The sequence below is a fragment of the Phyllostomus hastatus genome, unplaced genomic scaffold, assembly GCF_019186645.2.
Source record: "Phyllostomus hastatus isolate PE091 unplaced genomic scaffold, TTU_PhHast_1.1 phas_contig_150, whole genome shotgun sequence".
Classification (NCBI taxonomy): Eukaryota; Metazoa; Chordata; class Mammalia; order Chiroptera; family Phyllostomidae; genus Phyllostomus; species Phyllostomus hastatus.
The window spans coordinates 38,824,929-38,839,912 of NW_025333611.1; the positions used below are offsets into that span (position 1 = coordinate 38,824,929).

At 38.8% G+C, this 14,984-nt stretch overlaps 1 protein-coding gene across 1 annotated transcript in view; it reads left to right on the top strand.

Moving 5' to 3' along the window:
* The window catches only part of ADAMTS19 (ADAM metallopeptidase with thrombospondin type 1 motif 19), a 241,616-nt gene that overhangs the window by 144,237 nt on the left and 82,395 nt on the right, over window positions 1-14,984 (top strand). Inside the window, exon 11 of the mRNA XM_045827263.1 lies at window positions 14,005-14,106. Coding sequence (XP_045683219.1) covers window positions 14,005-14,106 — 102 coding nt within the window. The remainder of the gene's footprint in view (window positions 1-14,004; window positions 14,107-14,984) is intronic.

Below are 14,984 nucleotides of genomic sequence, written 5' to 3' on the forward strand. Positions count from 1 at the left end.
ATCTGTGTGATCCGTCTCTGAGACCTCTCTGTCCCCTTCTACCAGTCTGCTTGTTCACCCTGCTCTCCACTCGGGGCCTTGAGGTAATCAGGAAGTGGATGCCATGTTCTTTCATAAATCTTCATGGTAAAAAAAGTGTCTTGAGGTGCACAGGGTTGGCATTGGCAGTAGACACGTCCACATGCCGACATTCTCATTGTTTTGGACAAAGAGTGTGTGGTTCCCGCCGGACTGCGCAGCAGACCGCTTCGGTTCGTGCAGTGTGCGGAGTTGCTAGGGCTAAGGGAACATCCACATTCATCCAGTACTCCCAGGGTTAGGAAATCTCAGCAAATGGCCAACAACAAAAATGATTTTGATGCATTTTAGATTATTTTTTGTTAAACATTTAAAAAAGTTTTTAGAAATTATTTTTCATGATATACTAGGGTTAGTAAAACTTTACTAGTGCCATTCTACAATATTTTGAATTCTATGCCACAGTGTATAAATCATTTGTATTTATGGTCTATTTTGATTCTTACAACAATTATAGGCCACAGTTATTCAATTCTATTTTGCAGACAACAAGTTGAGGCCTGTAGAAGTTCAATGACACGTTAAGTTCTTTTCCCTGTTAAGAGGGATGTTAGATGCAAGTCTGAACAGCAGAGTACGTTGCAAGCACTGTGTCTACTGCCTCTCATGGTACTTAACCTCCTTTCCGTGTTGTCTTTTGATAGAAAACCCTTACATCATTTCCTGTGTTTACACTAAATTCATTTTACCTGTGATAGCATCTATACCATCAGGATGAAATTATACCTTAATTGATTTATTTTCCTAGGCTTTTTGCTTTATTTATATAATTATTTCTCGTGGACCTACCACCACAGATTTTTTTTCATTTCTGAAAATATAACTGTTTTTATGCTATTTTAAATTTAAGTTTTTCCGTATTCTAAAATGATGCCTTGTTTTAAACTAAGTATTTTGCAAATAAAATTAAGTTTTAGGTTAGGTGTCCAGAAATGTTTTCCTTTTTCCCCCCATCAAATTATATCTATGCGAATGGTTTATTTATAAAATCAGTCCTTCTTTCCTAGTTCTATCTGTGTGTAATCTTTATCAGAGGCATTTTTAAAAATGATGCCAGGAAGGATTAGGCTGCTGTGGGCAGCCAAGGAAAAGCAAAGCCTCAGGGTCAGTTGGAGGTGTCTGGCTGAAGAGGCTCGAGGCCTGGGCTCTCACAGAGCTTCTGCCTCTTCTTAGGTGTTCGCCTCAGTCAACGCACTTTTTCCCTCTAAGCCACACTCTCTAGAAAATGGGAAGTGGGACTGCATTAGCTTGTCTAGTCTCTTAGAACTGCGAGGTTGGACTTCCGTGATTCCAAAATCTTATTCTGTACTACTCTCGAAAATCGCCATTCTGATCCCAAATTACTGTGGTGTGCGGCACAGGAACTAGGTGGACGGAGAGATAGAAGGATAGAGCCCTTGAAGAGGTGACTTACAGATCCGGTCTCTGACTTGACAAATGTTGATTGAGTTCCAACCTCTTTCCAGACACTGCTCTATGCCCTGAGACAGAAGGAAACAAAGACCGCCTTCACGGATCCTGTATTCTAGCTGGGGAGACAGACAGTAAGCAGATACATGTAATAAGTCAGTTGGTGATAAGTGTCTTGGAGAAGTAGAAACTCAGGTAAGAGGATAGGGAATACAATCTGGGCAGGAGGGTAGGAATGGTGCTATATAAATAGGCTGATCTGAAAGGCTTCCTGTAGGAGGTGATGTTTGTTTAGAGATTTAAAGAAGTGTGATAGCAAGCCATGCATTTATCTTGGGAGTAATGTAGCAAGAAGAACTAGAAAGCAAAATACCCTGGAATGGAGTTTTGGCCATGTTTTAGTTTTAAGATGCCTATTAGACATCTAAGTAGATGTAAGTAGGTCCAAGATAGACATCTTCAGGAGGCATAACTTCAAAACATCAGGGGAAATAGTTGGTAAGTGTAGATGATTGGATAGCTCTGCTTGTTAAGGCACATACATTTATTATTTTTTACTCTCAAAAGGATGGACATGGAATTATCACATCTACCAATCTGCCATGTAGACTTTACACAAAACAAATCTCCTAGAAGGAGGTGTCCATCCTTTTTACCACCGTGCCCCTAGCCCCTGAAAGAGTGCTCAACAAATGTTTGTTACGTGAATAAACGAATGGGCTGAATGATGGAAGAGGGAGCCAACATTTTCACTCACCTCAGTCGTTGATTCTCAGGCACGGGCATGTCCTGCTCCACTGTGCTCCCTTCAGCGTGCTCCGCGGGCTTGTGGCAGTCCTGTGTAGCACAAGTCCATCAGTGCCACTTTTCCAATAGGCTCAGAAGGCGTTTAGCATTTTTTTGTACTGAAGCATTCTTAATTAGGGCATTTACAATACATCATGGTTCAGACAGCATGCCATTTACACACTAAGTGGACCCGCTGTATGGTGATACTTGCTTTACTGCAGCGGTCTGGAGCTGAATCTGCAATGTTTCAAGGTGTGCCTTTACATGACATGTCAAAATAACATGCAGATAACCTTCTAAAATATTAATTTAACCAAATTAATTTATTAATTGAATGCAGTAATTCATAACTCAATAAGACATTAATTTATGACTGTGCAAACACCAAGCATAAGGGCAGATAACTTATGTTTCACGGCTTATACATGAGTCAGTCAGTCATCCTTATCACCCTTCCCTCTCCCATCAGTTACAAATAACTTCCAAGCTGCATGGAATGCGGATTCTTAGCAACTTTTCAACAATGTGCGTCTTGGGTAGAATGCTAGAGACAATGGTCTGTAGTATTTGTGTTAGATGCTGCTCTTCCACACTTGTAAACATTTATGTACAAGCACTAGTGACTCCATCATTCTTTACATGCTGATCTAAGGGTAACTTTACCCTAAGATGTAGGTGTAAAGATGCTTGTGAAACACCTTGACTCCAGCCATAATAGCTCACTCTTCTGCATTAACATGGGAACTTCTTGGATGTCCTCATTTCTGAGTCCCGGTGCCTCTAGGCCATCTGGCGCTTTGTGGCTGATCCAGCTCTGACTGCACCAGGTTATTTATTGCAAGAACTGCCTGTAACAGCCTAGCTGAGAACACAGAAGTATGGGTGCTTCCCTGGGATTGCTAGGAAGTCGCCATACAAGAGTTACATTTTTTTGAGTAATGAGGACATGTGTTAAAATACGGAAGACCTCCTGGAGACGTAAGGCTCTGCCTTTGCTGTCGGACTAGATACTTTGTGACTTGTATATATATCACAGTGTGTAGAAAACTTCCTAGTGTTCTTGAACCATATGGTGACTGTAAAAAGTTACATAGAAGGTTCCAGTCTTACATTTCTCTTGTATCAACTTGTTACATCAAAATATGCAGGACCTCTACAACCTCTCATCGAACAGGCTGGCAGTGAATTAAGGTATGCCATGAAGACTTCTGGAAGACTGAGTTGTGGTGATCTGGCATTGTGGCATTTCAGAGGCAGCAGGAATTTGGACTTTAGAAGGTTGAACATGAAATTGCACTGATGAGTAGCAGTTCTTAGGCAACCAAAACAGCATCATTAATAAATCTGTTCTTGAGATTGGTGAAGTTGTAAACGTATGAAGTCCTTCCTTCTTTCCTATATGATCTATGAAATTATGGTGGGTAAAAACTGCCAGGAATTGATTCTGCCTGTTTGGCTATCTAATCAAAGCTTCGTCTTAGCCTTTGAGTCTCAATGCTAGTTGGTGAACTCATGGGTTTGATGACAGTTTGTTTGACTGGGTAATCTAGCTGTTTAACTTCTTTCCTCAGAACTAATTTTCCCATGACTGCTTATTGACACGGGCTTTTATTTGAAATGTCTCTCTCTATCTTTGTAAATGGCCTGTGTTCATTTTTGCCCATTTTTTGATTTTCTGTTTTTCTTGCTGGTTTGCAGTTCTTTCTATATTCTAGGTGCGAATTCCTAGAATTTGCAGGTCTTTCTATAGTCGGGGTGTGTTATTCGCATGTTAACTTTGTACACAGTGTTCTTTGTCTTTTAATTTGAGGTGGTAAATCCATCAAATTTTCTTATTAAGGTTGTTCTGTTTTTGTTTTGTTCCCCATCTTATTCAAATTTTTCCCTCCTCTGGAATTAAATTTTCATATGGTGCATTCATTTTCTTTCCACTTAAATATTTTTTAGCACTAGAGACATTCTGGATTTTTAAAAGATAACTTTTTATTATCTATACCTATTTTAATTTCATTGCAATAAGATTGAGTCACCAATATGATGCCAATTTTTTAAAATTTGTTGAAGTTTCATGTTTAACGTAACACATGATAGATTTTAGTAATTGTTCTTTGTGTACTTGAAAGAATGTGTGTGTGTCCTTTAAAGTTCATTATCTGTCATGAGATCTTAGACAAAGCATATTAATATTGTTATTCAAAATATCAACTTTTTGCTTATTTTGGTTTGATTGATCTATCAGTAACTGACAGATGTGTTAAAATACCAACTCTATTTTTATTTTTGTTACATTTCATTTTTAAATTATTTTTATTTTTCAGTTACAGTTGACACACATTATTATATTAGTTTCAGGTGTACAGCCCAGTGATTGGACATTATATAACTTACTAAGTGATTATCTTGATAGATCTCACACCCACTTGACACCATACATACTCATGAGAATATTATTGTCTTTATTACCTGTGCTGTGCTTTAGATCCCCATGACTATTCTGTAACAACTAATTTGTACATCTTCCCAATCTCTCTCTCTCTCGTATCTGGCAACTGTCAAGTGTTATTTGTCTCTACAAGCCTGTTTCTGTTCTACTTGTTTATTTGTTTGTGGGGTTTTTTTGTAGATTCAATTGTTGATATGTATTTATTGACATTTAATTGTTCATATTTCTAAAATTTTTTCTTCCCCTTCTTAAAGAAGACCTTTTAACATTTCTTGTAATACTGGTTTTGTGATGATGAACTTCAGCTTTTTCTTGTCTGGAAAGCTCTTTATCCCTTCTTTAATTCTAAATGATAGCTTTGCTGGGTAGAGTAATCTTGGTTGTAGGTCCTTGCTTTTTATCACCTTGATTATTTCTTGCTAGTCCCTCTCTAGCCTGTGAAGTTTCTGTTGAGAAATCAACTGACAGTTTATGGAAGCTCCCTTGTAGGTAACTAACTGCTTTTCTCTTGTTGCTTTTAAATTTCCCTCTTTGTCTTTAACCTTTTGCATTTTAATGATGATGTATCTTGGTGTGGGCCTCTTTGAGATCATCTTATTTGGGACTCTCTGTGCTTCCTGGACTTTTATGTCTATTTCCTTCTCCAAGTTAAAGAAGTTTTCTGTCCTTGTTTTTTTCAAATAAGTGTACAATTTCTTGCTCTCTCTCTTCTCCTTCCAGCACCCCCATGATGCAGATGTTGGTGTGCTTGAAGTTGTCCCAGAGACTCCTTATACGATCCTCATTTTTTTTGGATTCTGTTTTCTTTTTTGCTGTTCTGATTGGGTGTTTTTTCCTTCCTTATATTCCAAATTGCTGATTTGATTCTCTACTTCATCTACTCTACTTCTGATCCCCTGTAAATTATTCTTCATTTCAGTCACTGTATCCTTCATTTCTGACTGGTCCTTTTTTATGCTGTTGAGGTTATCACTAATTTCATTGAGCATCCTTATAACCAGTGTTTTGAATTCCGCATCTGGTAGATTGTTAGTCTCCATTTTGTATAGTTCTCTTTCTAGAGTTTTGTTCTATTCCTTCATTTGGACGTGTTTCTTTGTCTCCTCATTTTGGCAGCCTCCCTGAATTTGTTTTGACATATTAGTAGAGCTGCTACATCTCCCAGGCTTGATAGGGTGGCCTAATGTAGGAGGTGTCCTGTAGGGCCCAATGGTACCCCTTCACCCAAGTTGGGTACTTAAGTTGCACCTATCATGTGAGCTGTATACACCCTCCTCATATAGTTGGGGCTTGATTGCTGCTGACACAGAGCAGTCAGCTGCAAGGACTGATTGTGACCACTGACCATAGACCTCTGACCATTGTAGTGGATCAGCTGGACAAGGACCCACCCTACAGAGCTGGACTTACTTCATTGGAGCTCTGGTACCCACTAAGTTTACCCCTTGAATGTGTCACTCGTGGAGGAGGTTGGGTGGTGCTTTGACATGGTCTGAAGCTGTCCATTGGGTGCACTGGCTCTGGGGTTTCCTGGCAGGAGCAGGCCAAGGTCGGCAGCCACCTGTTCTGCCTGGGTCACCCAGCATGACCTACAAAGTGATCTAGATGGCTGCTACTTGTGCTGAGCTTGGAGGTGCCCAGGTGAGGCCAAGCTGCAAACCCAGGCAGGCTGCTGCTAGTGCCGAGCCTGAGACCACTTAATGAGAGTACAGAGCACTCTGAAGCCAACTGCTGCTTGTTTGAGAGATGCTTTTATGAAAACCTAAAAAATGAACCTAGACAGGTCATTCTTATGGAAAATCCACTGGAGACAAATTGAGTGGGGCTGAAAGGTGGGTGCAGCAGAGCCTCAGATGAATCACCAGGGTAGGCAAACACTGTGAGCCAGCTTGATGGAGTCTCAGATAAAGCACCTCCCTGCCTGCTGGCTCTGTGAGAAGGGCTCATCAGAGAAACAGCAGCCTCTGTTTCTTCCAACACTTCTGTCTGGAAGAAAGCTGACGCCCCAGCTCTTGTCGTGATGCTGGACAATTCAGTTCCTCCCAGTATGTCCTTGGTGCCTTTTAAGCTGCTGTCCCACTGTTGGAGCTTAGAGGCAGTGAGTTGGAGTAAGTCCATGTGTGGGCCCTTTAAGAGGAACTTTCTGGGGTTCCAGTAGCCCTCAGCCTCCCTCTGTCTCATTCTCTGTTGGTTTCTACAGCCAGAAGTTGTGCTGACTTCTCTTCTTGGCACTAGAACCCTAAAATGGGACCCCTTACTTCTCAGGGGGGACTTCTGCAGCCTACATATCCCTCCCAATTTTTATCTGCCCCATGTATGTGTGGGGCCAGCCTGTTCTGCATCACCACCCCTCCTACCAGTCTCAGTGTGGCTTTTCCTTTAATTCCCTAGTTGTAGGACTTCTATCCAGCCAGATTTCAAGTGGTTCTAACTAACGGTTGTCCTATAGTTTAGTTGTAATTTTGATGTGGTTGTGAGAGGAGGCAAGTGCCACATTGACTACACTACCATCTTGCCCAGAAGTATCCCAACTCTACTGATTTCTTAATCTCTTCCTGTAATTGTCAGTTTTATCATATATGTTGAATTACATTTCAAGGTATATGTGCATTTAGGTTTTTTTCTTTTGCTTGATTGACCTGTTTTTCCTTTTCCATTTTTTAATGATTTGTGCCTTAAAACATTTTGTCTGGAATTAAAAACACTCTCCTAGTTAATATTTTCCATACTTGTGTTTTCAAAGTTTCTAGGTATTAATATAAATATAGATATTGATATAGATAAATACATATATGTCTACTAGCAAAAAGCTATTGCTAGATTTTGTATTTTTCTGTTTAAACAAAATTATGGTTCTTACTATTTTCATCAGCAAATTTAACATTTTTACATTTATTGAAATTAGTGTTTTTTAGGATTTTTATTGTCAACCTATTTTATGTTTGTGTTTCATTTATATGCTCTATTTTTTACTTTTCTACTTTTGGTTGGAGAAACAAAATTTCCTCTGCATTCAAAATTCATATATTCTTTATATGTTTTCTGTATGTCAGTAATTGGTTGTTCTTTCTTACTCAATAGTATTCGCCTGGCAGATAAACTATTTTGTTTATCAATTCACGTCTAAGTAGACATCTGGGATTCAGCGGTTATGAGTGAGATTACTTTGAACATTAGTGTGTGATTATTTGTGTAGATTGGTTCTGCAATATTAATACATCAGCACATTATATATTAAATGATTATTTTCTTATAAACTGTGGCCTAGGAACCAGCTGCCTGTTTATGTAAGAAGTTTTACTGGAAAATGTCACCCTCATTTGTCCACATGTTCTCTTTGTCTGCCTTCAGGTGACAATGACAGTGCTGAGCAGTTGCAACAGAGTCCATGTGGCCCATAAGCCTCAAATACATGCTCTGTGGCACTGTACAGAAAACTTGCTGATCTCTGCTGCAAATACTCTGGATGCTCTTTTCTTCCTCCAAAGAGTGGGGGTGGGTTTTTTGGTTTTCTGTTTTCAGAGCCAACTAAGTTTGCTAAACTCTACTGGAACCTTTGTCTTGCCTGCAGTGTAAAACTGCTTGTGTCTTGGATGAGTTAACTCTTCCCTAATCTCAGCTATTTGCAGTGTATCTGATGCCTGTATGGGTTGGGTGCCAGCTAAAGCCTGAGGCTTCTTTAACTCTTTTGGGGGGGGACTGTCCTTTCAGTTTTTGTCAGCTTTGAACATTCCAGTTTCTGTCTTCACTGCTGTTTTAGCCTTCCAAAGTCGTGCCATGACCAGCCACTGTTAGGTCAAAGCTGCAAAAATGGTGAGCTCAGCTTGTGCCAATCTTTCAGCTCCCTAAAAAACTTGCCTACTGCTTTGGCTGGTATGGTTCAGTGGATTGAGCACAGGCCTGTGAACTAAAGGGTCTCAGGTTTGATTCCCAGTCAGGGAACATACCTGGGTTTCAGGCCAGGTCCCCAGTGGGGGGTGTGTGAGAGGCAACCGCACACTGATGTTTCTCTCACTGTCTTTCTCCCTCCCTTCCCCTCTCTCTAAAAATAAATAAATATTTTTTAAAAACCTTGTCTACCATTTTTCACTCTCCAGAACCACCAGGAAGTCACTTTCTGTACCCTGCCCTCAGTTTATGGTTGTTACATACAGAAGGGTTGGTCCTCTGGGAATTTACTCCCTCGTTCTGGAAGGGAAAACTTTTATCTGTAATTCTCACCTGAGGATATGTTTATTGATTTAGGGGAGAGAGAAGAGAAGAGAGGAGAGGGGAGGAGAGAAGAGGAGGACTGAGGCAGGGGAGGGGAGGGGAGAGAACACTGATGTGAGAGAGAAACATCAGTCAGTTCCCTCTCACACACACCCTGACCAAGAATCGAACCCACGGCCTAGATATGTGCCCCGACCAGGAATTGAACCTGCACACTTTTGTTGTACAGGACGATGCTCCAACCAACTAAGCCACTTGGCCAGGGCAGAATCTTTTTATCTTATATGCTTTATACTAAGGAATTTTGGGTCATTTTTCTTTCAAATAATTTAAATGGTTTCTTCCCAGTTTTCATTCTTTTCCTTTCCTTGGGGCTTCCTTAACTAAGTAGTGACAGTTCTCCTCCCTCTAAATTTCCCCTTACTCCTCAACTTCCTTTAGCACTTTCTGATGTGTTCTACTGAGGAGTCCCTCGCAGCTTGTTAGCTCCTTTGTTTGCTAGGCGTAGACTACACTTCTTCCCATGTCTACTAACTTCTGCCACTAGCCATCTCAAAGTATGTGGAGTTGTGAGGTAAAGGGGAAGACATAGACTTATTTATCTCTTAGTAGCCAAACCTTCTCCATGGGGTAAAGTTTGGAGATGTAAATGAGATGTAAATGGATTTCTGTTTTCATCATATTAAAAAGAAGGGTTATAAGAATGACTAAAATCCAATTATTGTTGCTTTATGTAGTCAGTGTTTAATTAGATGCATCCTCATTGATATCAGGCTCTTTGGTCTCCATTGCTTTGCGGTCCTTTCCTCTCGGATCGTATCTCTTCTCACAGTACATCATTTTTAAGCCCTTTTGGATGGATCTGTTGGGGACAGGCCCTCAGGTTTTGTTTCCATGAGTCTCTATTTAAACTTCAGCTTGAATAAAATTTTAGCTAAGTTTAGGAGTTTATAATGACACTTATTTTTTCTCTTGACATTTTGAATGCTATGTATTCACTTCCTTATGTTGAATGCCAAGACACCATCTTTGTCATTTTCCTAATCTTAAAAGAAAACTTTCAACATTTCACTGTTTTTCATGATGTTTGCTGTAGGTTTTTATAAATGTCCATTAATTACAAAAACATTTCCTTCAGTGTCTAGTTTGCTGAGATTTTTCTTTTTTAATGAATGTTTTAGTGGCTGTTGAATTGCATCACATGTTTTGTACCCAGAGATATAAGAATTATAGATTTTGAAGTTAGTGATGTGCTTGATCACATTAATCAAATCTCTAATATCACAGTATTCAAGGAAAAAGCCAACTTATTGCTGGATTCAGTCTGTTAAAACTTGTTTAGTATATTCATGAGACCCACTGCCTAGCTACCACTTTGTTTAGCATATTTAAATCTAAGTGAGGACTGAAGTAGATAACTATTTTTACTTTCTTTTACAGTCCCTGCCTGGTCTGAGTATCATAAAGTGTGTTTAGAAGTGTTCCTCTTTTCTGTTCTCTAGAGAGTTTATGAAAATTGAGAATAAATTTCTTGAAAGATAGTTAGTTTTTGGACCAGGTCCAGGAAGATTTTTAACAATTAGTTTTAACTATCCTGTGGTTACAAAACAGTTCAGCTTCTCTATTGCTTCTTGGAACTATGTTAGAAAGTTTTAGTAAGTTTTTAAAAACATCATTCCATTCTATATAAGTTGTCAAGTTTATTGTCATTAAATTTATAACCTTCCTATTTCTGCTTAAACTTTACATTACCTGTAATTATGCCTTCATGTTTTATTTCCAATAGTGTTTATTTTGCCTTCTCTTTTTTCTTACTAATTCTCAATTTTATTAGCATTCACAGGGAACTAGATTTCAGCTTTCTGTTGTTTCTTTTTATTCTTTTTTTCCTATTTTTAAAATACCTCTCTCCCTTCCTCTTTTCCATTCCTAATGATACTAAGCCATTTTGTGATGGAAAAGACTGGTTTTGAAAATATCATCCCATACTGAATTATATTTGCAATCAAATGTTTAAGTTATTGAAATTGTGTTTTGGAGGAAAATATATAGAACAAAGAGTTACACATTCAAGATTTAATTGTTACCTCCACATACATGCACTTAAGTTTTTTATGTTACCATAAATTTCAGAGCATCTTAATGGAACTATTTGCTGTAAAGAAATACATGGGTACAGATTTCTTTGAAGATAAATTTTGTGGTATTTATCCAAGAACTTAAATCCTCCATTTAAATTATTTGATTTTTTAAAATATAGTATTTTCATGTAAACATTTAAAAGCCTACTTGACATAAACATCTAATTCCATATTATGTGTTTAATGATCTTCTCTTATTACAGAAAAAGAAAAAAAGGACATTGTACTACTTTTATTCATTTGCTTGGAAATGCTGAGTTGTGCATTTCTGTTCTGGATTCCTAGGAACACAAGGCATTTTAAGTTTGAAAGTTCTTTTCTTAATTGACATATTAAATGGTTTCAGCAATTAAGTTGAAAAAATTCAGCTCTGACTCCTGTAACATATGGAGTGTTTGGTTCTAACAAAATACCCAACCCTGCTCCTCATTCTCTTAAGAAAGGGCTTGGAATCACACAGCTCTAGCAGCGCACGCCCACGAGGTTCCACAGAAGGTAAACACGGCCCAAACCATTTCTTCAGCGTTTTCGTGCTTTCTTGTAGACAGTCTGGTTTGAACTTCTGGATCTGAGTTATTTTTAAGAGTGCGGCTGCTGCTTACTCACCACAGACCCCTAGACCTGCAGGAGGAAAGGGGGAAGAGACCACCTCTCGGGGCTTATCCTGCAGGACTGTGCTTACCTTGAACCGCGGCCAAGAGAGCTTTTATGCTCTCGGCGCCTGGCCTGGAAGTCAGTGAAAGCACCTGCTGTTTGAACAGCAGACAATGGTGGGGGGCCGAGTGCGGACCACCAACAGTGCACGCCAGGCAAGTGGGGTCCCAATGCTTTGGCCCATTGCGGCGCCAAAGGCTGGGTTTTTACTTCACTGTGCATCGATCGACTAATGAACTTGATGAAAATAATCCACGTTTTCACACAAGCAACCTTCATTGAGCATAAGTTAAGCAACGTTCTTCCTTGGCAGAAAACTCGGCATTTGACCCCATGATGATAAAACATCTTTACCAGAACGATCTTAGCAGGAAAAATAAGTAAATAAATAAATACTTTCAGGAATTAAAATTCTCAGGTTAGAGATCTGTTAATTCAAATAGAAATATGTCCTCAAAAGTAAATTAAACAGTTAACCTCTCTGTTTTTAAGAGTCTAAAATATTGTATAGGAGCAATTGGATTCAGGGATTTTTTAAAAAATAAGTTCTTGGATGATGTCTTCATAAATGATATATGCAAACAAAAGTTACAAAATAAGCTCATACCCTAAATATAATAAGATACACTTGTATGAAATATTTTGAAGCAGAAATAGGTCATAATAGGTAATACAATGTAAATAAAATATATCCCACTCTCACAGAGAGGGTTGGATTTTTAAGAGCCTACAAACATTTCAGAAACCTAAATATTTAAATAGGAGGAATAGGAAAACAATATTTTGAGAGTTATGACAAATTCATTGTTAGCATTGCAACAGACCCGTTTAAAATGTTAGCTTAAAGCCCTGGCTGGCGTAGCTCAGTGGATTGAGCATGGTCTGCGAACCAGGCATTGCAGGTTTGATTCCCAGTCAGGGCACATGCCTAGGTTGCAGGCCATGGCCCCCAGCAACCACACATTGATGTTTCTCTCTCTCTCTTTCTCTCTCTCTCTTCCCTCTCTAAAAATCAATAAATAAAATAAAAAAATAAATTAAAAGTTTAAAAAAATGTTAGCTTAAATATATCTTTTCCCATGTATTTTATGGATTTGAGTCATGTTAATTTGAACTTTGCTGTGGTTTTTAGTCTGTTTTGAACACCACCACCCGAGTAAACCTCCTAAAATAATGGCTTTATCTTACCAATCTGCTGGTCAGCTACTAACTGGCTTCTTTCTCACTCCAAATATGGAGACCCCTGTCCTTCCTGGCATTCGACATGGGGTTCTTCCGCCTTTGAAACCCTGGTCATGACTCCCTCCCTCCTTCACAGCCTGGCCTTCCATATGGCCACTTACTTCTTCTGCCTCCATGGGCCTGTCCGCTTCTACCCTCTCCCCCAAATATCTGGACAGGTTGCAACACAATATATTCACTATAGATTTCTTTCATCCCCTTTAAATGTTCCTCATGGGTTTCCTGTGTCTATAAAATTTGCAAATAATATGCTTTTGTCTAAAAAAACGTCAACCATCATAGAGAAAGAGAAAGCCCTAAAGAATGTGCCAGCTGTGGCTGCTGATATCCGTGCCCCTGGGAGGCCACAACTCTACCTGGGCCTCAGGTTTCTGAGCATCTTCCCTCCCCCATTTCCTTCGGGGTTTCCTCTGTCATTGTTTCCATGTCTCTGCTGCTTTATCCCAGCATTTTTTTTTATTCCTTTCAAGTTTTCCTCAGAAAAAGACCCTTGTATCCTGGAGGTCTAGAACTCATCCCTTCTGAGGTTAAATGACCCACCGAGGGGCTCTGTGTTGGGTCGTGGGCAGAGGCTGTACAATGAGACACGAGTCGCTGTGGCCTTTGGGTGTAAAGCAGAGCTCAGTGGGGACAGGCTCTAGGCCAGGAGACACTCAGTCCACACAATGAACACCCACTCCAACTCCTCCGACCTGCTTTGTGGAATGATTTTTGCACTATCCACAAAAATAAGTAACGATTTTTAGTCCACACTTTTTTCTACTGTAGCCACTTAACATTGCACAGTCACCTGTGTTTCACTAAAAGAAATTTTAAAATATTTGAACGTATTAAACAGATTTCTTGTTTTGTGTATCAATCTTCTCAGCACTATAAATAAGCCATATACTATTTCAAGTTCAATATTAAAAGTCCCTAACACCTTTTTTTTTCAGATAATTTCTGTTCTATTGAAATGACTTTCTCAAACATAATTGATTTAGCCTCAAAAATGGGATACATTCCCCTTATTAGTTATGATGCCCTTGTTTTCAGCATGTGATTTGCACAGGCTTGTGGTGCAAGGTGGAAGGCGAGAAGGAATGCAGAACCAAACTCGACCCCCCGATGGACGGGACTGACTGCGACACTGGAAAGGTAGGTCGCTCGTGGGGCCGGAGGTGAGCGGGACATCGAATGCAACTTAAGAAACTTGCACTGCTTCCTGCCAGCCACACCTGTGTCCTTCTCAACACTAGCGGAATACTTTCAGTATGTATAAAATTTTCAGCATTTCATCTCTAATATTTTTAACTCTTATATTTTTAAAATCCATGGTTGTTTTGTTAATATTGGTGCAATTATTTTTATTATTGTTGATTGTGAGAATGTTGAAAGTCAGATAGTTATATGTATTACCTTGCCAAAAAAAAGGATCCATACTTATTTTACTATTTAAATCAAACATGAGTAAAATAATCACAAATAATAGAATACATAAGAAAACTTCTCAGAACTGATGAAGACTTTCAGGTATAAAATATTGTCTCAGGAGAGCTACTGAGTATAATTTTTCCTTGTCATTTCAAGCATCAAAAATAAAATATTCTAAGTGACATTTTGGAGATTAGTAAATATTTGGCTGTATAAGTTGTTTAACATGTTTTATAAGGCTATAGGAATTTATTAGTATGTATTTCCAAATCAAAATAATTGCTGTTGAAAATTTAAATTTCTTTTGAAGAAAACAAAGGAGTTGGATTCTATATAAACATATAGTTGTAGTAAATTTAATCAAAAGATAACAGTTCAATAGTTTCCATAGTTTTAACATTTATATTCTGTGAAGGGAAAGTGGAGTGGTTATCCCTTTATTCTAGACGAAAGATCAGAAACCTTGCCTCTGAAGAACATGGATTCTTGTTACATTTAAAAAGAAACAGCAGCATAAAGATTACTTGGGGTGAACACTTAGTGAAAAAAAAGTGACACTTTAAAAACATATTCATTTGAAAAATTGACAGAGTATAAATCTA